Genomic DNA, 25,142 nt, shown 5'->3' with positions numbered 1-25,142 from the left:
TGCTCTCCAGTCCTTCTTTAGAGCCCCTCCAACCTATCCATGTCTTTTTGGAAGGGTGGAGGACGAGAATTGAACATAGTACTACAGGTATGGCCTGAGAAGCACTCAGTAGAGTTGGGATAATCACATCTCTCCCTGCTAGTAGTGCCCCTGAAGATGCAGCTAGTAGTGCACCTGTTGGTACAGCAGTGCTCTGCTGACTCATGTTTAGCTTGTTGTCCCTCAGTACTCCCAGGTCCCTTTCAGCAACACATGCATCCTAGCCCATAACCTGGGTGCAGGACCTTGTACTTGTCTTTGTTAAACTTCACACAGTTCTTGATAGCCTGACCAGATCTCTCTGTAAGACAGCTCTCCCTTGTAATGTGTCCATCTTGACAGCCAGTTTAGTGCCAACAGCACATTAGTGAAGGTGCTTTCAATCCTACCATCTACTCTATTTATGAAAATGTTGAGGAGTTTGGGGCTCAGTAACATGCACTGTGGGACCCTACTTGTGACTGGCTGCCCCACTAAGTAAAAAACACAGATCACCACCCATTCTGGCCTTGTTTCCTATCCATACGTAAGTAAATTGTGCTTTGCCTTTCTAGAAATGCCTTGTGTCACTGTTGATGTGTCTTCTTATACTGGTATATTTTAACCTATTAAGTTTGAATTTAATTGAATAACTTGGACACTAACAGTCTGTGTTAAATTTCTTCAGATCCCACCTGTCAATAACAATTGTCTTATGCAATTTTTCTTTATACCTTTAGCTAAGATCGTGAAGAACAACTGTTTTGCTTAGAAAGATGGGTAGGAAAGCCTGCAGATGCACCTTTAACGAAAAGTCAAGCTGTAAATTTCCTTATTATTCCTTGCATGTATGATGCCAATATAAAATGCATCAGGTTTTTTTCCTACTGGAAACTTATTAAGTGTTCAGTGAATTTTGGAAGAATAGTCACAGAAAATTGACCAGGGCTGGGCTTTGAAATACTTAGGATTTGTGTTTTGCTTGTTAGGATGGTTTGGTTATACCTTGCTGCAATAAAATCTGGGCCAGTGTCAACAGGAATAGGCTGGTTTGGTTTTGAGTTGGCTTTGTTTTTGTTACTTTTGTGTGGAGGTTTTTTTGTTTGTTTTGTTGCTTGTTTTTGTTTTTGTTTTTTTTATTTTGCTGACATGAAGCTCACAGCGCAACTGATTATGCCAGCAGTGAGAACAGGAAAAAAAATTGATACAATTATATTTTTCATATTCTAGATATGGAGATGAAGAGAAGTGAAGTTTCAAGTCCTGATAGTTTTTTGCAGCTAAATCTTTGCGTGAACCTGCTGAACCCTGTATTACAGTCCACATGTGCTACAGTCCCCTGTAACTTGCTGCCACAGACATGACCTTGCTAGGGTAGTTGTGTCTTTTCTGCCTTTCTTACTGGGAAAGAGAATGCAGACAGCAGAGAAGAATCAGTCATTCCCAAGATCCATCCTTTCCATGGCAGCAGAATATACTTTACAGCCCTTTTATCTTTCTGGCAACCACCATTTTTGACATTTATCCATTGATAGACTGTGGTGACAAAAATTGTGACTTCGTAGCATTAAGAATGTTGTTCTGATTGGTAGTTTCTACCAGAGTCAATCATGTAGGTTTCCAGAGGACTCTTGGTTTCCTTGGAACTGCTAAAAATATAAAGTGTTTTTCCATGACAATGCAGGATTGTGTTCTGTAATCTAAAATAGTATTGTAGAATTACACTAAGTGAGAGTGGGACATGTGGGAGAGATGTAGCAAGTTTGTTCTTGCTGCTGATATTTGCTTAGATCAGAGAAATTTCTTACACATTGCAGATACTCTAAGATGTTGGAGACATGTGGAGTGCAACCCTTCATTAGTATATATGGGGCAGATGAATGAAATGCCAAATATTTTTCAGAGGACACTAAACAGGGAGATCTTTGAAACTGCAGAATGCCAAGAAAGAGAAGTGCCGCTTAATATTGTAGAAGATGTTAATACAGCAAAAATTGTCTTCAAATAGGCAAATTCAGTATCTCCCGTGGGAGGTAGCTTAGGCTGTGATAATCAGAGAGAAAAGGAGGAAAGGAAGGGCAGAAATGCTAGAGGGTAATTTGCACTGAAAGGATTCAGCACATTCATACTGAAACCCTCCAGAATGACCCTCCTTCTCAAACCCTAGAAATGTGACAATACCTAGGGTATTCCATCATCATATGCTTGCATATTTCTAAACCATTTATTTGATACGGTGTGTTAGAAAAAGGGTTGGAACACTGTAAACACTGTAAAGCATATTTAAAAATTCCTTGTAGATGCATTTGTAGGGCTGTCTATGGAGATTCTTTGCTTGATTTTTAAGCTACGAAACTTATTGCCACCACGTGCCAAGAATTCTATATAACTAGGAGACATGTTTTCACAAGAAAATAGTTTCTTATTGTTTTGGTGGGGTTGGTTTTTTGAGTTTTTTTGGTATCATAATTTTTTCATTTTGCAAGCCTTGTATTAGTCATCTTGGTGGCACCTTAGAGATGGACTGAGAGGTGAAAGATTTGTTGATGAAACATCTACAATTACGGTTTAGGATATCCAGAGAAGTGGTAAACCTATTAATGTAACTTTTTCTTGGGCATATTTTTCTACGTATTAAACATTTTCCATGAAAAATAGACGATTTTTGCTGAAAGCCAATATGTTCTTTAGACCACACTTAATGTTTGCATTCGAATTGCAGCATGTTTAGTGATTTGAATCTGTAGTGTTCTTTGCTTCAGAACTCTCCAAAAAAGTTGTTTTTTCCTGGATCTCACATGAAGTTTGGATATGCTTTGTCATCTGTAACACATATGGATTTCTCCTTCAAGTCCCCATAAGCGAACTTCCTGGATGAGCTATAGATGAGAATATTAGAATTCCTTTTTGTTACTCCTGCATTGTGCAGAGGCCTTAATAGCGGGCTGGTTTTGTCAGAACATGGAGATAGTGTGCACAGTTTATATCTGTCTATGCTCTTCTCCTTTAAATAATGAAAGGTTTTAATTGTTGGAGAGATGATTCAGTATGGACTAGTTACAGATTGATACTTAAATGTGTCCTATAGTCTTCCATTATTTTAATGGAAACAGCACTGATAATATGGAAGGTTATTCATTACTGGCTGGTCCAGATCATAATCATGAGGATACATGAGTAGCCTGCCACAGCCAGGTTTCTCTGTTTTCCTGGTGAATTCATTTGGAGTAACTCAAACCGGCTGAACTAACTGGATTGTCATGGTCATATTATCACTGACTGCCTGATCTCTGAATGCTGCCTTTCTTGTGGCCTGGAGATGCTGTGGGCACTGTAGAATGAGGAGAAGGAGCACACAAAAGCATTACTGTTAGCTGTTCAGATTTTGTCCCTGGCCAAAGTAAGAGCAAAAATGTGTTTGAAGAGCCTTGTTGCCTTAGGATCAGCTGTTGTCTTAGAATCAGGCCAAGAAGGTCTAGCTGCTTATGCTCAGTCATTCCAGTGCTCTGTCCACGATGATGGATGTGTGAACCAGCTCTGAGATAAACCCAATTATTCTGCTGTTGAATCCCACTAACAGTTTAATTTTGTGGCTGCAGTGTGCTTTTGCTGCTTCCTCTATAATGCACTGTATAATGCACCACTGCATTATACAGTGAAACTCTTCAGATTTTCCCTCTGAAGGTACAATGTCGATGTTATCTTGAGAGGTGAAGTGAGTGCTGAGAGCTTCTGTAAGTAGAGGTATCCTATAAGTAGGAAAGAATTAGCTATTTTTTTGATAAAGAATGCAGAAAGTCAATGTATCATTGACTTGGGGATTCATCTATATGGTCTATCAAGTGCATTTTTTAGCTCAAGAAAATGTTTTTTAAAATGCTTGTTTATCTGATTGAAAAGCCATTTCCTCTGTTTATTCAGTGGTCATCTGACTATTACAAATACTATTTTTACTACAAATACTGGTTTAACTCACATCAGCATGAAAACAGCTAAGACTGAGTGAACTGCATTTCATTTAATCCTTGCCCACGAAATCAGTTATTAAACATAAAGCTGGTTATTTACACAAGCTCACTGAAGACTAAGATAGTTATGCAGAAGCAGGGAGCAGTCTAGTTCACTCCCAAGTCTCAGTTTCCTTGGCTAAGCAGCAAGGGAAATAGTTTTCTGTGAACTGGATGTATGTTTTTCAGTCATTTGTGCCTGCTGTTCTTGATTTTAAAACTCTGCTTTCATGACCTGTTCTTCCTTCTACTGAAAGCCTTGGGAATTTAGATCTTGACTTCACTGGAAAACAGGGCTGTATCCTAGTTATTTCTATTTAGAGCATAAGAAGTTTAATGGTTTATGTAAAATACTGCATTCTGTAGCTTACTTAGTCATAAGTGACTAATTAACATCTTGCAGAAGTGCTAGCCATGTTAAATTTTTATTACTTGGAACAAGATTAGAATTAAAAACTGGGAGGAGCTGAACAGAGTCTCAGATCAGGATTTCACTGTAAAACATTTCCACTCTGCCAGTGTGTTCTTTTGGGAACTGATGATGTAAAATATTTTGATGGGGAGAGGAAAATGTTCACTTATTATTCCAGCTAAACAGTTTTTTCCTTCCTTTTGTCTGAAGGGGTAAACATCTGAATTCAGTGTGAATTAATCTCTGCAGATGTATTTTGGGCAAATATATCTTGGAATAAATATATGTTGGAGAGGGGCCAACCCAGCATCATTGCTTTGAGTTGGTGCCTCAGGAGAGGGAGGACAATCCAAGTGCAGAAAACCTTTTCACTTCCATTTTCATCTGGCTCTTGTAACCCACCAAAATACATCAATGTGGCAAATTTGGACCTTGTAGGCTACATGGGGCAGACATTTCTTGGGATGCCGCGGACCCAGCTGAGCTAAGTAGCTGTGACAGAAATGCAATGCATCACTCCTGTGAACCTAAGAATATGGTATTATTTGGAGAATATATTTATGTTAGCTTTGTGAAGTTTTCCAATAGCACAATTTTTATGTTGTTTTGTACAGTGTTGCTGGCTATGGGCAGCAGTGTACTCTGACAAGTTTTATGCTTTTCACAAGGTGGGGACACGGACTCCATCTGAACTGTCTGTTGAACAGGTTAGGAAGCTTTGTGAGGAGTACTGTAGTCCTCTCTTCCTCTTACCGTTCAGGTTCTGTAGAGCAGCACTATAAGGCTAACAGGAGACAAAGCTGTCTTGAAACTGCTTAATTGAAACTTTGACAATTAGAATAAAATACATTAAAGCACAGAACAATCTAAGTATGAAGTGAACTCCTGGGCACCTTTATTGCAGAGACAGTTGCTATGCTTACACCTGACATACACATTATAGGATATCTAGAGGTGACAAGAAAAAATTTTATTGGTTCATCATTGAGTAAACAATCAGCTTTCTAATACAAAGTGAAATTTTCAGAATACTCCTTGTGTTCTGAAATAATGCTAAAGAGGGGAGGAACTCCAGTGTCTTTTCTGAGTTTGCCTGAGAATGAACTCCTCTGTTTTTGTTGCCAGGAATTCTGCAGCAGTGGGTCACGGCTGTTTCTGCTACGCTCTAATGCGTTCAATTCCAGTTGCCATCTACGTTGTTTTGGTAACAGGTCTGCGCTACCACCTGTTCATATGGAGTGTCTTCTCGCCAAAGCTACTGTATGAGGGAGTGCATGTGTTCATCACAGCTGCTGTCTGCCTGTTCTTCACAGCAATGGATCAGAACCACTCTTACATAAAAGTGCAAGACTGAAAATAAGTGTGGTATGTGACTCTGCATTGCGATGTCCAGTGTGCCACTGGAATGGAAGAAGGAAAATACTGGCTTTAAATTGTTGTGCAGATTTTGCAAAGTAAATTGTTAAAAGAGTTGTTTCTTTTAGTCAAGATTAGTCTTGTGTTAAAACTGAGTTTTCTTTAAAAATGTTGAATTGAAATACACTGTTTTTTCATGGATACCTTTTGCTCTGTAGCTGTCATTATAGCACTTTCCAAATAACAGAATGGTGATATTACATGTTTTGAATTAAAAAATATACATCTTAATATAAATATAGACCAGTGCCTTGTGGGCACTGAAAAAATCTTGTGTGCATACAATTTTTTTACCTTCTTAGACTATAAAATCCTAAAAAATGTGCAGGATTTCTAGGTATTTTTCAAAAGATCCTGAATCCATTAGCCTCAGGGGGTTTTTATGTTTGTTTTCTTTCTAGTGGATGCATTGAAATTATTATTAAATTTTTATTGTACAAACATCCCAGGTAAGAGATTTTGTTTGTTTTGCATAGGCAGAAAGCATTTCTGTTTAAAAGCAGTATTTTTCTTTGTAAGATGAGTGCAATCATTATTTGTAATGGATTTTGATCTGCACTTCAGACACTGAATAAGAAATACTTATTGTCTAACAAAGTAATGAATCTTCTGACGAGTCCATTCACCGCTCAAATGTTGTTTTTTCTTATCAGTGTATAAATTATAAATCAGGTTGGTGCAGCCATACTGAACATTTGATCACGTTTTCCACACATGGGTGTGAAGCTGTGAGCAGCGAACAGGAAAACAGTTTAATGGATTAAGTTACCAGCAGAATAAAAGGCGTAAAAGGTGTGTTGCAGTTTTCATCACCACCCCCCTAGTGACCTGTCTAGCCTTCTCATTTGAATGTGCTGTAACTAATTTCTAACAATATTGTTTTCCTTGCTTCTTTCAAGAAGATACATGTTAATTACTATACTGACTATCAGGATTCATGTGAGGCCTTTTTGCCTCTTAGTTTCGTCCATGTTTTTTGTCCATGTTAGTGGCTAATATGTTTGAGGTATATCAGAAGAGAAGCATACAGAGACCTTTTAATTTTTGTTACAAATATGGAAAAAGAAAGCTTTCAGGACCAATACAGCTTACAGCACCGTTGTTAAAATCACTGACGCATTTTTTTGTCTCATGTTACAGATAATGCAGATCTCAAAATGTAGGCCTTTAGTTTTTATACATTAATAATAGGCCATCTTGATAACTAATAATGATATATTTTTTCAGCTATAAAATAATTCAATTTTTCAATACACTAGCAACGTATTGCTCTTTACCTGCAGGAGGGAGTACTGGATCTTAATGTCACTTACTGTGACCTGCTGGAAGATTGAAAATGAAATACTTCTAATAAATAATTTTTTACTGCCAACTGTGGTTATTTAAAAGAGTTTGTATTTGTAAATGTACATCTACCATTTTCACAATTCTCAATATTTTTTGGTTACCTGCTGACTAGCAGCCATGTGGCATTATCTACATATTCTCTGTTTACTTACGTCATTAATTTGTAAGCAGTCCTCCCTAAAATGCATACTGAGAATGTTTATGAGATATTTGAGTCAGAGGGAAAGGGTGCTAATAAAGAGGTCAGAGGGATAGAGCAGAAGTTTCTTCTGGTGTACAGATTCCTAAAACAATGTGGCATGACATTTACAAGTTTTATTCATTCCTCCTGGGTGGTTGTTGTTTTTTTGTTGTTGTTGTTTTGGCTTGTTTCTTTTTTTGTTTTTGTTTTGTTGTTTTTGGGTTTTTTTTGCTTCTAGTAATGCCTCTTTTATCAAATGGTGGAATCCAAACTATTGTGTGTGTATTAAAATTGCATTTTTTCAGATTACTTAGTTAAATGATTCATGTCCCCCTTCTCCTCTGAAGTTGAAAGATGTCCAGACTGGATCCAGCATTAAATGGCTTGGGAAAGATGTTACTTAGGCCTTCAAGACCAGGAAAGGAAGGAAGAAGAAGAGACTGCATCTCTGTCTCAAGTTAACTGATGAGTTTGCATGACATGGGAAAGAAACATGATGCTTTCAACTTCAGAATCAACATTTTTACTCCTTTTCAGCCTTTTCCTTTGAGTGTAGGGAAATGAAATAATGCTTCATGAGCTTATGGGCTCTAGCAATGCAGATCTTAGGCAGTAAAGGAATGAATTCTTGCTTCAGGCAACCAGGCTTTAACTGGAGGATTATGTTATAATAATTTTATTTTAAATCAACATAAAGTTTTGGCATTTGATCTGAATGTACAGAGAAAGCAAATGCCTGAACACAAATTCTCTTATCTCACGAGTTAGTTGTTCCACCTCACTTCTTGTCATGTTCAGTGTGTTTCAAACCCTCACACAAGGAGACAAGTGATGTGGGAAGCAGGAATACTACTGGGGATGTTTTTTTGCTGTTCTGAGCATACCAGTTTCTTCTGTCCAAGTCACCTGTAGTCCCTGCTTCTGTGTGGGATCAGCCTGGGCTTCCTCGGTATTGCCCTGTGCACAGGCACAGACTCCTCCTTAATTAACTTCTAAGCAGGTATGTTTTCTCTATTTGGATAAAGTTTTGCCATGTTAAATATTTCTGCTCAGAACCCTCACTGCTGGTCACAAAGTGCAACAAGTTACTGCGGTCTACAGCTTGTTCAGCTGGATTTCACTAGATTTCAACTGACCACCAGTCAGCACAACTTAAAGCTTATAACTGATGTCCAGTACGAACCCATGGATTCACAGGGGTGATGCTTGGGCTTCATTCTTGTAAATTAATTCCTGCTTAATAAAAAAAAAAATCAATCTATTTGTATTTCAGGTACTATGTGTTTGTATTTCTGCTCTCTAGGAAAAGAAGCCTCAGTTTTCCTTGTATCTACATAAGCCAGCACAAAATCCACAGCATGAACCCCAGGCAGGGCATGTAGGGTAGGCCACTATTCCTTCATGGTTCTCTCTATGAGGGTCAGGGCAGTTTCTGAAATCCCTCACATCAGGCATCAGAGCAAGATTTAGCTCTACAATTGCGCAAAAGGAGAGGCCATAGTTGCAAGTTAAAATGAAGGGCTTCCTCTGAAAAACCAAGGTTTTCCAGAGTGCTTCACCAGCAGGAGAGGAAAGAAACTGTGCTTCCACTGGTCAGTGGGGCAGGAGAAGGAGCTGGCTGGTGTCATTATAGGCGTCCTACCCTCCTAACTGTGAAAGACTGATCAGCGGATGTTTGTGAGGCTGGCATTGCACCATCTAACGTACAGAAAGTCTGGGCAATTGCCTCTGTTCATTCTACAGGCAGATAATACAGAGGCAGACTCTTTGCCAAAAGCTAGATGGAAGGAAAATGACTGATAGGGAGTTTGCAGGATAATTTCTGCCTGGCCCATAGGTACTTGATTTCTTCTCTTAAGAGATGACAGACAGTGGAGAAGGGAAAAGCACTGTATGTTGGACAACTTGAGCACTGCCTTCAGCAGCGTGTACTTGGCAGCCAAGTTGAGCTCATATTAGTTGAGCTAATAGATGAGTGGGATTGAAGGTGGGCTGGATCTGTGGGCTCTGACCTCTGAGGTCTGAGTCACTCCATCTCAGCCTTGTTTGGCAGAGAAGTGATGTGATACTAGGGCAAGGCACTTTAGGATCATTCTTAAGCTGGATGAGGGGAGAGACCACAGCAAATCTGGAAATGGTACCAAGTGAGGGGAGGGGTGTATATGCTGAAGGGAAGGACCACCCTTTGGAGGTCCTTGGTGAGCTTGGCACACTGGAGAAATGGGCTGCTGACAACCTGCAGTACAGCTGGGCATGTGCCCCTGACTGGTAATGGTACAGGATGGTGCCCAGGGGCTGCTGAGCAGCCGTGACAGCCTGATCCTGTTCCCCAGCTCATCAGTGTTCAAGAAGCACACACACATCTGCATGGACACTTTATCCAGTACCTGGCCTTGGTCCCAGTAGCCTGTCCTGCTGCTGTCACCCAGACAAGGAAACCCCAGAGGTTTCCAGCTTCTGTTGCTAGTATCCAGACCTCTTCTCTTACAAGTGAGTCCAGCCTGAAGTTCACTGCTGTTCATACATCTATCAAGAGCAGAGGATGCACTTACAAAGGATTTAATGAGAGGATGAGGCACTCAGCAGTGATGAAGGGAAGGACTCGCAAAGAAATACATACTCTAGAGGCTTGTTTATACAAAGCCAGCACTTCTCTACATTTTCTTCTGTTTTCCCATGTTTATTCCTTTCTCAACCATCTTGGTCTTTCTTTTTCCCATCCTTTTGTCCCTTCTCTAAGTATTATGTAATAACTTGCATGTTCCATCAATCCCCATAAACACATGCTGTAAGTTTTACTGAATCCTGAAGTGCCTTTTCCTGTGGATCCTATGAGTCCTATGCTCCTCCAGGCAGTAAATTCCTTGAGTCTGCAAGGTCTCTGGGAGGAAACACTTTTTTTTTTGACTAATCCTGGTGTGCTTCACACGAGGGATAATTGTCCAGTTGCTTAGTGACTGATTATATTGTTATCTAAATAAATTACTATAAGTTGCTGACTGAGCAATTAGGTGGGCTGAGATCCTCAGCAAGGCCTTGCCCATCTGACCTTTGTGCAATCATGAACAGTCTGTTACTACCTAAGTTTGCAGTGATTTGTGCCTTGTTTCAGCCTGGGAATGAGGATGCATCAAAGACCTTTTGGCTGCAGTCAGCTCCAAGGAGGGGAGGCATGGAGGTGAATTCTTCTCGGAAGGGCATAGGGAGAGCCTCAAAGGCAACAGGCACAATTTGCAGTACAGGACGTTTCCAGGAGGTCAGGGGACTCTTTTCTTACTTGGGTGTTTACTGTGGGGATGACGCCCTGGGACATCTTCCAGCACCGGAGCACCTCATTTAGTTGCCCCTGCTGTGGGCTGGAAGTTTTACTGTGTGTGTTCCAAAGAACTCTTCCAACCAACATTCAGCAAGAATTCTGTGGTTTTGCTGTGTTTGATGTTGTCTCTGCAATTTCTTGCTGGTCATTTCACAGATTACTTCTTGAAGTCAAAAAGCTTTATAACTGACTTCATAATAAAAAAATTTTAAAAAAGTGAAAAAAACCACCACCACAAAAAAAAAAAAAATACAACAAGAAAGGATGTCTGTGTAATTTTTATTTTTTTTTATTAATAGATAAACAGTTGAAAATTGTTGTTAATTTTGGCGTTTCTGTAGCCATGCATTTACCCCTAGTTGCAATGTCACCTGCCCTTCAGTGCCTCTGTAGCTGTTCTGTTTCCAGACTTGATTACAAAAGGTGCCCTATTCTGCCATTATCTCTTATCTCTTCATTATGTCATCATGATTTGGATGGCTCCCTAAAATGTTCAGCTTGTCTGTCATGCCTGAAGTGAAACTTGTGGCCTGGCTGGGACTTCTGCAGGTCCATGCTGGGTATGTTTGGTAGGACGCACATAGGTGACTAACTTTCTGGAGTTGTTTTTCTGTTTTCAGATTGAGAAATAGGCCTGTGGACATTATTTCTTTTGTTTTGCCTGATTGGAGGCAGAGGGTCGCCTCAAAGGACCTATTACCTCTCACAACATTTGATGAAAAGCTTGGTGTCATGGTTTTAGCACTAGTTAAAAATCACTGGAATACTTTTTTTTTGCTGTGAGATATGGATCAGGAGGAAGGCAAAGCAGGCTCAAAACTTAAAAGGAATAAAGAAAGTTTATTAACAGAACTACAAGAATAAGGAACCAGAATAAAACCTCTAGAAACCCTTCCTCCTCACCACCCAACTTTCCTTTGTCCAACTGACTAACATAGAGACAAAACCTGGTGGCTAAAGCAGTACCAACTATATAGTAGTCTTTTCATCAGTCTTTGTAGAGAAAGGAGTTCTCTCTTCTCATTCCATGGAGAATTCTCCACAAGAAAACAGTTTTCTCATGGCTTTTCATTCCCATGATGGCAGCTGCCCAGAAGAAACTCTGCTATCATGCCTTCCTCCCATTTTCACACCGCTCAGAGGTGTGTTCATGGGCTGTGAACTCAAGGGGTATTATTTTAAGGATGAGTTATTCAAAGGCAAAGGTTCTCTTCATCTGTCTCTGTGATCACCTCTGGGAACAGAGGTTTTCTCTTTTTTCTCACTGGAGGCCAAGGGTCTTCATCAACTCTCACTTCTCTTTCTCTGTTCCAGCATTTCATGGGATCACAACTACTCCACCATCTGCTTAGTTTCATCAATGGATACCTTTGCTCAGATCTACACTTTGAAATACTTCATTCCCCCAAATACTCTTTCATGAATTAAAGGAGTTTTTCAGAACATTATTGTCCATCTCCATGGCCCTATCAAAAGAGTATTTCAGCTTATTAAAGCATCTCCTCATTCTCTTTCTATCTGAGGCTCTACTCCTTCTTATACTGACTTTGATGGTTTATGTTGTCTCATTACACGTTGATCACTCTCACTTTCCTCTCTCTGGAAAAGGATTAAATCTGCAGGTCTCATCTGTGTAGTGAAAGGGTGAAAATCTGGCCCAAGCTGCAACAGGTATTCATGGTGTCGAATTTCAGCTCAGCAGTGCTGGACGGGCAGCAGACACTTTTCGCTTTTCAACCTGGAGCCATCTGAGCCCATGAGAGGGGGGACAGTATTGGTAAGATGTCAGCCCAGCCTAGGACTGGGGCCCCCCTGGGAAAGGCTTCAGCCACCCCACTGGAACAGGACCTGGAGGGCTTCCCAGGAGGGGTGCAGCAGAGCCTGACCCAGCCTGGGGCCGGGGGACTCCCCGCAGGCTCCATCCCCCGCCTGGGAGTTGCTGGAGGCTGAGCCCAGCCCCCGTCAGGCCACAGGGGAGCATGCCAGCCACACCAGAGCTCCCATACGTTTCAAAGCCGGAAAGAAAGAGAGTCCCAAGTTCTCAGGCTTAGGGTTAAAAGGTGGGATTCACAAAGGTGATCTCACTTTTCAGTGGTGAAAAATACTGTCAATTCTCAGAACTGGCCAGCTATTGGCCAGGTCTCAGGCAGAGAAGAAACTCCCAGCAGCCTCTCTCAGAGCCTTCAGCAGCTGTGGGTGTTTTCTGACTTTTTTTCCTAAACGCTAACCTACCACACTTGGGTTGCCATGAGGAATAGCCCTGTTTCTTCAGCTGTCTCTCCCACTCCGTATATTTGCCCACATGCAGGGTACTGAGGACATATTTTCAGTGTGATACAACGGTTAAGGTGTAACTCAGTGAAAAGTTCAGTCTGTTACTCAGTGCACCACTGTTTCCTATCACTTCATTGTCATCTGAAGAATTAAGGGTGCCAGCCACTAGAGATGGGCTTTAGGCATCATACTTAATCTGAAGATGAACTATACATGGCAAAACTTTAATCACCTATGTCTTTTTTAGACCTCTGACATTACCACTGCAGTGTATTTGCTGATGTCTGTTGCAAAGACTGCTGGTGATGCAGAACCTGACACAGACCAACTCACCAACTCAAGTACGCAGCCAGTACTGCATGTTGGCATATTACTCACCAGCAGGAAGACAGGAGGTTCCAAACATTCAGAAGACCCTGCACATGTCACCCTGAGAACTGGTTCTATCTGTCAAGATAGGAAGACTTGAGCTCAACTTTTCCTAATAGAAAAAAACCGCTGAAAACCTGCTGTCTTTGGAGGTGGAAGCAGTTCCCTTCTTGGGGAAATGGCCCTTCTTGGTCTTAAGCTTTTGCTGACCTGCAAAAGCTGTTTGTATGGGGCGGTCCCCTATAAAAGCTGAGTCTGTGATCACAGGGACAGTGCTGGAGAGTGGTGTAGTGTCTGGCTTGCTGATTTGGCACAAGTTGGTTTGTCACCATTGGTGTACAGTAGTTGTTGAGCAGTGTTAGTCCATAGGTCTTTGGGTGGCTGGGCACAAGGTCAGATGAAAGGAAACATACCTGAATCATACCTTGGGCCATGGAAATCAACATCTTTGTGGAAAAAATAAAAAGTGGGAGCTAAAAGGAAAAGGGACAAACAGATCCACTGGTTCCAATTCTGCCTCAGTCCCTGCACGTTGTCTGTAGACTCCCAGAAGTGCTTGGCTGGTAAGAAATGCAAGGTGGGGACAAAAGGGAAATTTTCAGGCAGTATTTAGTTGTATTGTGGGTGGCTTTTTGTTTTGAATAAATGTTTAAGAGACTAACATGACTGGAGTCAACCGCCCAGAGCAGCGAACAGCTTAGGAGTGGGTGAACAGCTTCTTAGATTTTGTTTGCACATAAACTCACCCTACACATCAGTGCTCAGGCCTTTTGGCAGTGGCACTGAAAGCGTAATTCCTCCACAAAAGCCATGCTGTAAGTGCCTTATCAGTGATGTTGGGGGTTAGGTTTCTTTCCTTTTGTTTCTTCTTACTTAAAGAATTTTTCCCCTAAATTGCTCAGAAACACTAACGATTGGGTACTTGGGAAAAACAAGTGGCCAAGCTCAGGGGAGGAGGGCATCGGGATGCACTGCTCTCATCTGGAGTTTCTCTCTGAGGTGTAGAGAGACCGTGAGGACTGGGCAGGTAAAGGACGGGGCTGGGGAAGCTGCTGGCTATCTCTTTGTCTCTCTGTCAGCATCCGTCTGACTCTATCTGTCGGAGCTGCTTCTTGGAGAAGGGAATTCGCTGCTGCCACTGGAGCCCAGCCCGCAGCTGTTTCTTCTGCCGTGGGGTGAGCCTCTGCTCTTGAGAGCAGCCTCTGAACCGGCACCTTATTAACAGCTACCTTACTAAACGAGGGACCGACCCCCGTCTGCTCGGCTGCCCGGGATCTTGAGCTCAGCTCTCCCTGCCCTGCTGGGAGCCGGGCCGTCGCTGTCCCACTCCCGCCGCTTCTTCCGCGCTGCTCCGAGCTTTCGCTGCACTGCAGTCCCGAACCCCTGCCTGCCGAGACATTTTGCGGTCCCAGCTCGGTCCTTCCGCGAGTCCTGCGGGGCCACCGGGCCCGGCTGTCCCAGGGGGGTTTGTGAAGCGAAGCCTCCCTCCCATCCCCTCCGGTCCGGGCCGAGCCGCCATCACCGCGTGTGGGCCCAGCCCGCGCCACAGCGCCCCCTGCCGGCCCGGCGGAATCCCCGCCCGGCGGGAGCAGCAGCGCCCCCTGGCGGCCGTGCCCGGAACTGCAGAGGGGAGAGCGGCCCGGAGGGGTCACTGGGGCCTGCTCTGTTTGGTGTGAGTGCCAGAGCTGCTGCTGTCTGCTTTATTGTACACACCATGAAAGAACTGACATTCCTACCACCATAGCTTTGCCTGTGAGCCCCTTAATTGCAAAAATTATAATCATTCAGAGGGAGGGGTTTTACATTTTTCGTTCCAAGGTGGGCTCCTGCCTTCTGTAGCAGACACCTGTCTTTCAAGCCAACACAGTGGAGTAAGGTCTCCAGTTCCAACTGGAACATGAGGCAGCTGCTGGGGAAAGACAGAGGCCTGTTAGAGAGGGTTGTCACAGCTGGAGATGTAGTTACAACTGGAGATTTGTTGTCCACAACTCTAGCAAAGACATGCTTCTGGGAGTGTAAACACCTCTTTTCTGCTCTGTGTAGTCAGAAAATCTCAATGTTTCCTGTTTAATGTTGCTCAATAATCTGCTACAGCACTTAAGTAGTGCCTTGTCTCCTGCTTTGCCATAAGCATGTAGGGCAACCCTGTGGAGATCCACCATGGGAGTGAAATGGGTGGCAGTGCCTCAAGGACTCCAGCACAGTGCAGCACTTCATGTTGTCACTTGCGGGTGATCGATCCTTTGGTGAAGAGCAGCGCGGGGCACAGCTTTGGTTTACAAAGCACAGTCTGCTGTGTGAAGTGTGTGAAAGATTAATATGTGGTGAACCACTTCAGCTGTGTGTGATTAGAAGCTCCATGCCTGGCAGGTCTGGGTGTACAGAGGACAGCCTGGGGAACCCCTGTGAGGACACTGGGGCTTATTTCCAAGGCTCTCAGTAGCAGACTGAGATGATTCCCTTATGGGATGGGATGTGAAGAACACTTAAGGGAAAGTAGAGTTGTGATAAGGGATATGCAAGGATGAAGCAAAATGGTAGTTATTATAGCAGTGGTGTTGAATTTTTCTGTTGTGGGGTAGTTTTTGCAGGGTGGGCTGTGCTGTAAATCCCATCTGCCCTTTCAACACATGTAGGCAGCATTTCTGAGCAAGCCAAAATTAATCCCTTTTATGAAAAACCCAGAATTAAAAAAAAAAAAAAAAGGAAATACCAACCATGCAAAAACCCTCAAACCAAACCAAACCAAATCAAACCAAAACCAAACCCCAACTAGAAAAATCCAATCACCATAATCAAGACAGCTGTCTAACTGGAACCAATCGTTCAGCTACATATAAATTCACAACAGCTGACTACCAGTAGGCTTTCATTTCAACATCCGGCTCAGAATGTTTTGCTAGTGGAGAGAAAGGGGAGCAGAAGGAAACAAAATGTATGTAGCCTTATTTGTACTGCTGACCTGTTTGAATCAAACCTGGAACAAAACAGAAGTTGCAGGTTATTCTGAGTTCCCGTATGTCTTGGCTAAATATCCACAATGTCTCATGTACAAAGTTCCCAGGGCAGGCCTTTGCTACCACCTTGACTTTTTACACAATGCTTTTTACACTGCCTCCCATAACGTCATCGCAGGTAAGCTCAGGAAATGTGGGTTAGGTGAACAGACAGTGAGCTGGATCAAGAACTGGCTGAAATGACAGAACTCAGAGGGTTGTGTTCAGAGGAGTAGAATCCAGTTGGAGGCCTGTAGTGGTGACATTCCCCAGGGACCAGTGTTGGGTCCTGTCTTACTCAGCTTGTTTATCAACAACTCAGATGAAGGGATAGTATGAACCCTAAGCCAGCTGGCAGATGCCATGAAACTGGGGGAGTGGCTGACACACCTGAAGGCTTTGCTGCCACTCAGAGGGACCTTGATAGGCTGGAGAGCTGGGCAGAGAGAAACCTGATGGGGTTCAACAAGGGCAAGTTTAGAGTCTGCACCTGGGGAGGAGCAGCCCCAGGCACCTGCACAGGCTGGGGCTGAGCTGCTGGAAAGCAGCTCTGTGGAGAAGAACCTGGGGGTCCAGTGGACAACAAGCTGTCCATGGGCCAGCAGTGCCCTTGCAGCCAGCAGGGCCAGTGGGACCCTGGGAGCATCGAGAAAAGTGTGGCCAGCAGGTCAGGGGAGGTGATTGTCCCCCTCTACTCTGGTGAGGCACATCTGGAGTGCTGTGTCCAGTTCAGGGCTCCTCAGTACGAGAAAGACAAGGAGCTACTGGGGAGGGTCCAGTGGAGAGTCACTAAGAGGATGAGGGGTCTGGAGCACCTCTCTTATGAGAAGAAAGAGAAACTATGAGAGCTGTGCCTGTTTAGTCTGGAGAAGAAAAGACTGAGAGGGATCTCATCAGTGCATACAAATACCTTCAAGGCACACGCCCAGAGGATGCTGCCAGACTCTTCTTAGCAATGCCAGCAACAGAACAAGGGTTAATGGCCATAACCATAACACAAGAAATTCCACCTCAACAGAAGGAGGGTGGCAGAGCACTGAAATAGGCTACCCAGGAAGGGTTGTGGAGTCACCCTCTCTGGAGATGTTCAAAACCCACCTGGACATGTTCCTGTGGCACCTGCTCAGGGTGATCCTGCCTTGGCAGGGGGACTGGGCTGGATGATCTTCTGAGGTCCCTTCCAACCCTAAAAATTCTGTGATTCTGTAAAGACTAAGCAGGCAGGACTTAGCTCGTGTCCATTCCACATAACAGCAGCCTGACCAGTCCATGCACATGGGCTTTGGGCAAAGAGCAGATGATGCTAGTTTCTCTGGTCCTGGAACAACCTTATTTAAATGCAAAATGAAGAAACTCCTACAAGTTCCTTCTTATGCACTAAAGAGACAGCCATCTGACAAATGTGCCTCAGTAGCAAAATTTTACTGGGTTTTTGATGAAGGCTCTTATCTACAGCCATGGCCAACACCTGCAACTCTGCCTTAGCATCCTTGTGGTGGAGTCTGGACAGCTGCTGCCTGTTTTGATTCCTGAGTTCAAGTGCAGGATAGAAATGAGTCGCCCTTTCCATCTTTCCTCCACACTGCTGCATCTCTCAGGGTATGTGACACTGTCTGCACTGGATTCCCATCTCAGCAGAAAGGGCGCCAGGAGTGTCACACAGCCTGCCTGAGACTTGGACAGTGAATTGGGAGTGAATGTTTTTTCCTCTTCACTGAATGCTGTAGGGACATGACTGGGGGCTGCTGCCACCCGAAGGGACACATTCTCCTAGCTCACAGATCAGCAGAGACAGACTGATAAAGGTCTGACTTTCCTTCTGCATTTTGTGGATAACTTATGTGGAGCCTGCTTGCTTGCCCTAGGGTGAATTTTGCAGAGCAAACATCACCGAAAGTATACCACGTGATATATACCACAGCTAGCAGACAGGTATAGACAAACAAGATATTTAAAGCCTGAAATTCAGATGATAAAATACCAGATGATTAGCAAAGTAATTTTACTCCATTTGTAACAAATGTACTCATTTGCATGAGGAGTGCAATGAACGTAGATTAGATGAAACAAAAGCGCAGAGATTGGGCAGTTTTCCTCTTTTATGCAAAGACTATAATTAGTCTGTATTTTGATATGTGATGGTTTGAAAATATCTTAGCTGAATACAGAGCAAGTGTAACTTCCCTGGAAATGTTTCACCTGCTGTTAGATGCTTAAATTGAATTGCTGGATTCTTTTCATCAGACCAATTAGATTATCTTACATTCTTACATGTGATGTGTCCACTCCAAAATCTGTCTAAACATTCTGTTTCCCTGGAATGGGGTTTTTAACTGAACCTTGCTTATTCCCACTGAAATCGGGGGTGTTTTGCTCATAGTGCCAAGAGAGCCCTAACTTGCAAATCATTTCCAGTTGCCATCACTGAAATCTCTTACTTGCTTGATGCTGTATTGCTTGAGATGTATGAAGTACTCTTAGAAAATAAGGACTAAATCAGCTTAATTCTTCATTTGAAATGTCAGTGTCATGCTGCTTTTATGTAGGCATATGCATCTTGAGTATTATTTTCTGAGTGTAATTGCCTTAAGTGCTGTTGATCGTGCAAAGAGAATGGTGCATTCTCTAATTCAAGGGTATCAAAGACCCAAATCCTGAAAATGCTTAAGCATGTGGAGATGGCCTTCTCAAGGGATGACACAGACATCCAGCCACTCTTGTGTTCAAGGCTGGGTCTGCATTTAGTAGACTGATACTAGGAGAGGCACTCTGCATCTTATCCTTGAGCAGGGCTGGTCATTGGAGGGAGAGACTTGTCAGGAGAGAAGTGGTGAGAATAATTGCAGGCAGGAAAGGAGCAGTATAGATGGAGTGTTTGGAATCAGATGGAACATAGAAAACACCGGGAAGACAAATGAACAGAGGAAAAAGAGGAAGACTGAAATATGTGAAACCAATGTCAAGCAGTGATTCTTCAACTTATTGGTGGAAATGTGAAAAAGCTAGGTTGAAGTCTGTTCTCAAGGTGTTTCTTGAGGGCTTGTGACTAACTTCAATCCACTCTATTTCTGAACTTAAATGCAAAGAAAACTAAAGGGGGCTTGAAAGCATAGGCTGGACAAAATGACCAGTTCTGGAAAATAAGTCTAGCTTGAAGAACAGTACCATTTATAAGAACTGTCAACTAAAACTACCTGCTCTGATTAAGAACTCTCCCTCTCCATCTCATGGAATGTTCATTCTGTTTCACACTGGATGATTTCTTGATGAGCAGCATCCCACAATATTAGAGTGCTGGGATCTCACTATATTTAGCCTTACCTGCTGACTAGTTACAAGAACTGACAATGGTCAAATAAGAGTTTTTATGCTTCAGGCATTAGCTTGAGCCTGTGTGAATACAAGTCACACAACTTTCTCAGATTGGCCTGAGAAGTGTGGCCTGGAAAATCATAAGGAGGAATCCAAACAGTCCTTGGAGAGGGAAAACAACCTCTGCAGGTGTTGTTTGGATCCTTGTTGTTTACTTGCAAGAAACAGTCAAGGGTTGGTGTTCCTAACTGACCAATGATGGTGATGTGTTGATTTAATGACCAATGAGAGTTTTACCTCTCGAACCTTCTTGTACGTGTCTACAAAAGATCTGGAAGAATAAAAGTTGCTCTCTTTTGCAACCCAGCAGAGAGAGTCTGTGTCATGCTTCTGCCAGTCCTTATATAGTGTGACAACTAGTAAGCACTTCATGGGATCCTGTCATGATCACCCTCTGTGCGGCTTCAGATCTGCACAGAACAATGTGTCTTTGTTGCTGAGGGACACAAAATGATTCACACAACCACTCTCAGTGTCAGAACAAAACCTGTCCCTTTATTCTCTGACTTCAGTATTTATAGATTCTCAAGAATGACCAGGGATTGGATAATTAACTTACCACCTTCCCAAGCACATTGGTCATGCGAAACATCTATCAAAAGATGTTTCTTAGAAGGAATGTAATAAACAATTTATGTTTACAGGACTTTCATGGGAAAGTAACTAAAACTATGAAAATATTATCAGAAGGTTTCATTTTCAGGGCAATATCTCTTGACGTAGTGAAGGTAGAAAGACAGTACAAGAAAGACAGGGACCTAAGCAGATCCACCTAGTGGATCCAGGGAAGAGCTGCAAAAATTATCAGAGGGCTGGAGTACTTCCCCTAGCAGGACAGCATGAGAGAATTCAGGCTGTTCATCCTGGAGAAGAAAAACTTCCTAAAAGACTTAGAGCACAATCCAGTACTTAAAGAGAGTTTGTAAGAAAGATGGGGACAAATATTTTAGTTGGACCTGCAGTAATGGTTTTAAACTACAAGAAGGTAGATTTAGAATTAGGAAAAAAATCTTTATTGTGAGGCTACTTCTCAGAGAAGCTGTGGATGCCCCATTCCTGGCAGCAATCAGGGCCAGGCCAGGTGGAGCAATCTGAGCAATCTGGTCTAGTAAAATATGTCCTGGTCCATGACAAGGGGGTTGGAACTAGATGACCTCTGAGATCCCTTCTAACTCAAACTGTTCTATGACTCTAGGATTCTATGATTCTATGAGATTTAGACTAGATATATGGAAGAAATATTTCCTGGTAAGGGTGATGAAACATTGGCACAAGTTTCCCAGGAAGGTGGTAGATGCCCCATTCCTGGAAATGTTCAAGGCCAGGTTGAACTGTTCTCTCAGCTACCTGATAGAGCTGAAGATGTCCCTGTGTATTGCAGGGGTCTTGGGCTACAGGATCTTTAAAGATCCCTTACAAACCAGATCTTTCTATGATGCTATGAAAAGCAGGCATAGGGTGGGAAAGTTGTAAATGTAATGTACAAATATCCATAGACATTTCACCCTGAGCATTACTGGAATTGATAGTACAGAGCAATTTCCTTTTTCATGCATTAATGTTTTACAAAACACTCATTTTATGGCTCCTACTTCACAGAGTTGCTTGCTCCCTCAAGGTAACATCTCAAGAAAGGTCCTGTCACAGCTTGTGAATGAAGCAGGGAAGTTTGTTTTAAAAAGATTGAAGCCAAGATTCTAGAAATTGGTTGAGAATTTTCATTGCTTTAAAGAGAGAGAGTTTTACTGGTGGAAGATAAACACAGCAAATCTGTGAGTAGATATGTATCTAGAAATCCCTTGTTTTCTGAACACAGTCTCTTACAGGAACATTCAAGACCACTCCAAGTGGAAGGCAGCACCTGTATTTGCTTGTTTTGCTTGTTTCTGTGTCATCACTTCTGGCTTTCAAGCAACTTCTACCCCTCTCTTGCTTTTACTACTTCAGCTGCTGAGTCCTTGCACTACTCAGCTGCACACAAGCCAGCTTGTGGGAATACCACTATTATGTGCCTCTTTCAGGGTGCATCTTACAACTTTATGCATGCCTTTCTATGTATGTGTTTGTCCATCTGCTGCATTTCACTCACTGTGTTGAGAGAAATGAAACTATGTTTCAAGAGGGGAAAAAGTTGTTTTAGACTAGTAGTGCTGTGCCTCTACTTTCTCAGGGGAATTACTGCCTTGGTGGTATGCAGACAAATGAGGCAGGGGGAAGTGTCTGGGATTCTACTGCTTTAAATGACAAATTTTTCCCCAAATTAAATGACAGATCAAACTCATCCTTTTCTGCATGCTTTTCCATAACTGCTGTCTGTTGTGTGAAACAACACTTAGAAAAACATGAGTATTTAACTCTGGTAACTGATGAGGCTGACAGCATACTATGGAGTGGAAACTGCAGCTGGTCTAGCTCTGATCCTGCAGGAGGAGGCATGAGGAGGGCAAAAGAGAAACACTTAACCTATCCTTTCTGTGCAATGTATTCACAGGAATCTACCCATTCTGTATTCACAGCTTCTACCCATTCTCATCTTCCCCAGTCCAGGCTGAATTCACAGCACTGATTTTATGGTTAGAGGTAAAACTTGGAGATCGGTCACGAAATGGGACAGAAAACTGGCAGTGGCCGGTTTTTCTCCAGAGTCCTTTGATTAGAGCTTCAATATGGTCATGATGAGGGGACAGTCTGAGTTCTTCCAGCTCTAGGCAGTCAGGAGCTTTAAATGAAGTGTGCTTTTACCCTTGTAGTGGTTTGACCCTGGCTGGATGCCAGGCACCTGCCAAAGACACTCTCTCACTCCTCTGCACAGGGGAGAGAAAACATAACAAAAGGCTCATGAGTTGAGACCAGGACTGGGAGAGATCACTCACCAAATGACATCACAGGCAAAACTGACACAGCTTGGGGATATTAATTAAATTTATTACTAACAAAATCAGAGCAGGATGATGAGAACGAAGTATTAAAAAACATCGGCCCCTCCTCTCCCCCTGCCCCATCCCAGCTCTATCTCCTTCCACAGAGGAACAGGGAGACAGGGAATGGGGGTCAGTTCATTGCACCTTGCTTCTGCTGCTGCTCAGGGACAGGAGTGGTTCCTGTGTGGCATCCCTCTCACTGGAGACAGTTCTCAGAACTGCTGCAGCATGGGTCATTCTTACACAGGGTGTAGTCCTTCAGGCACAGTCTGCTCCAGTGTGCGTCCCCCACAGGGTCACAAATGTTACCAGGAAATCAGCTCCAGCTCCTCTCTCCATGGGTATGCAGGTCCCTGTCAGGAGCCTGTTCCAGCATAGGCCTGCCGTGGGGTCACAGCCTCCTCCAGGCATTCACCAGCATGTGCACCTCCCCACGGGCTGTGGGTGGATCTCTGCATCCCCTGTGGATCCCCAGGGGCTGCAGGGCACAGCTGCTTCACCATGGGCCGCACCAGGGGCTGCAGGGGAACCTCAGCTCCGGTGCCTGGAGCACCTCCTGCCCCTCTGCCCCTCCTTCTCCACTGACCTTGGTGTCTGCCAGGCTGCTCCTCTCACATATTCTCATCCCATTCTTTGCTGGCCACAATTGCATCTGCACAGTAACTTTTTTTTTTTCCCTTCTAAAATATGTTATCACAGAGACATTACTATAATTCTTGGCTGTCTCAGCCCTGACCACTGGCAAGTCCATCCTGGAGCCATTTGGCATTGGCTCTGTTGGACATGGGGCCACTCTTGGCTCCATGTCCATCACTCCCCCCCATCACCAAAGCCTGTCCACGCAAGCCCAACAGAACCTTCTCCTGCTGACTCTCTTTTCCTTTGTATGAAGCAGCTGAGCATCCATCAGAGCTGAAGTCCCTCATTTAATGAACTGTTTTCCTCTGTGCTGTGAATATTTATGTAACTTAGTCAAGCTGAAGGACTGAGAGGGAAAACAAGGAGTACCACCCTCAGCACAGCTTGTAGTGTGACCTGCAGGGAATCAGGCAAGATGTCCCTGTGCACAAAGACAGTTTCTACAGGTCAGATCTAGAAAGGACATGATTTCTTGTAAAGGCAAGGCATACAGGGAAGCGAATAAATTTTATTAGCGAAGGCAAAAATCAGGCAAGTTTTTGTACACCTGGCTACACAAAGAATATTAATGTGAGGGAAATATCAGTGATAAAAAGTTGGAAGGCCAAAGAGAAACATGTCACCTTCCAGAAACCCCAACTAATGCCATGTCCTGATATGGCCATCTACAAGGGCTTGTGGAAGAAGATAACTTACTACTAACTGCAGGTGGCTGGGTAAAGCCCTGCACATGTCACTCCCAGTTGATGTGAAGGAAGGAAGAGCTTGGAGATTCCTGCAGCTCTGCGGGAAGCTTTCAACTGGTGATCTTTAGTCCTTTGAGCTAAGACTCAGCTCAAACGGACTCTGGATGGTCCCATCCAGACTTGTGAATGTCCATGTCCACGTGAGTATCTAGCCAGGAGTGATTTCTCTGGTGAGTCTGCTCCTCTAGTGTGTGAGAAGCAACATTTCAGCGGTTCCTTCCAACTGTTGGAGACTTTACTGACCTGAAGACAACTATTTTCCAGACGTCAAAGAGAATTTGTGAAGTGTGGTGGTTTGGCTTTCAGGGGAAGAAGTGGGAAATACCCACGGAAGTGATTTCTTTGAGAGAAGTTGCTGGGAGTTTCTTCTGTGCTTAAGATTAGGCCAACAGCTGGCCAGTTCTGAGAACTGACAGCATTTTGTGCCACTGAAAAGTAAGATCACCTTTGTGAATACCACCTTTTAAAAACCCAAGTCTGGGAACTTCTTGTCCCTTTCTTTCTGGCCTTGAAAGGTATCAGAGCTCTGGTGCGGCTGGCCCTGCTCCCCCGTGGCCTGTGCGGCCTGGGCTCGGATCTCAGCGGCTCCCGGGCAGGGGATGGAGACTGCGGGGCCTCCCCCAGGCTGGGCCGGGCTCTGCTGTGGCCCGTCCTGGGAAACGCTCCGGGTCCCATCCCAGCGGGGGGACCAAAGCCCTTCCCAGGGGGGCCCCCAGCCCTAGGCTGGGCCAGGCCACCGCTGCTGACACTTGCCAACACCTCTCCACTCTGTCCTGGCCTGCACCGACGGCTCCAGGCCAAGGACCGTCCACTCCCTCCCAGTGACTGCCAGGCTGAGAGAGGCACCAGCGCAGCCTGAAATCCAACACTGTGACTGCTGCAGATTGGGCAAGATTTAAGCCTTTCACTACACAGATGAGACTTGCAGACCTCGATCCTCTCTCAAGGGAGAGAAAGGAGTGGCAACACGTAGAAAGACAACATGAAAACACCAAGATCAGTAAAAGAAGGAGTCAAGCCTCAGATGGAAGGAGAATGAGGAGATGCTCTAATAGGCTGAAATACTCTTTTGGTAGGGCCATGGAGATGGACAATAATGTTCTGAAAATAACTCTTTAATTCATGAAA

The 25,142-nt window shown here is 43.7% G+C and overlaps 1 protein-coding gene across 1 annotated transcript in view; it reads left to right on the top strand.

The window, feature by feature from the left end:
* The window catches only part of PIGG (phosphatidylinositol glycan anchor biosynthesis class G (EMM blood group)), an 89,364-nt gene extending 80,809 nt beyond the window's left edge, over nt 1-8,555 (top strand). Inside the window, exon 13 of the mRNA XM_005530935.3 lies at nt 5,563-8,555. Within this exon, the coding sequence (XP_005530992.2) occupies nt 5,563-5,791 (229 nt within the window). The 3' untranslated portion in view covers nt 5,792-8,555. The remainder of the gene's footprint in view (nt 1-5,562) is intronic.
* Nucleotides 8,556-25,142: the final 16,587 nt, after the last annotated feature.

Source organism: Pseudopodoces humilis, chromosome 4 (genome assembly GCF_049639895.1).
Source record: "Pseudopodoces humilis isolate 2021_Gansu_Grassland_sample_001 chromosome 4, ASM4963989v1, whole genome shotgun sequence".
Lineage (NCBI taxonomy): Eukaryota > Metazoa > Chordata > Aves > Passeriformes > Paridae > Pseudopodoces > Pseudopodoces humilis.
This window is presented reverse-complemented; position numbering and strand designations above follow the sequence as displayed.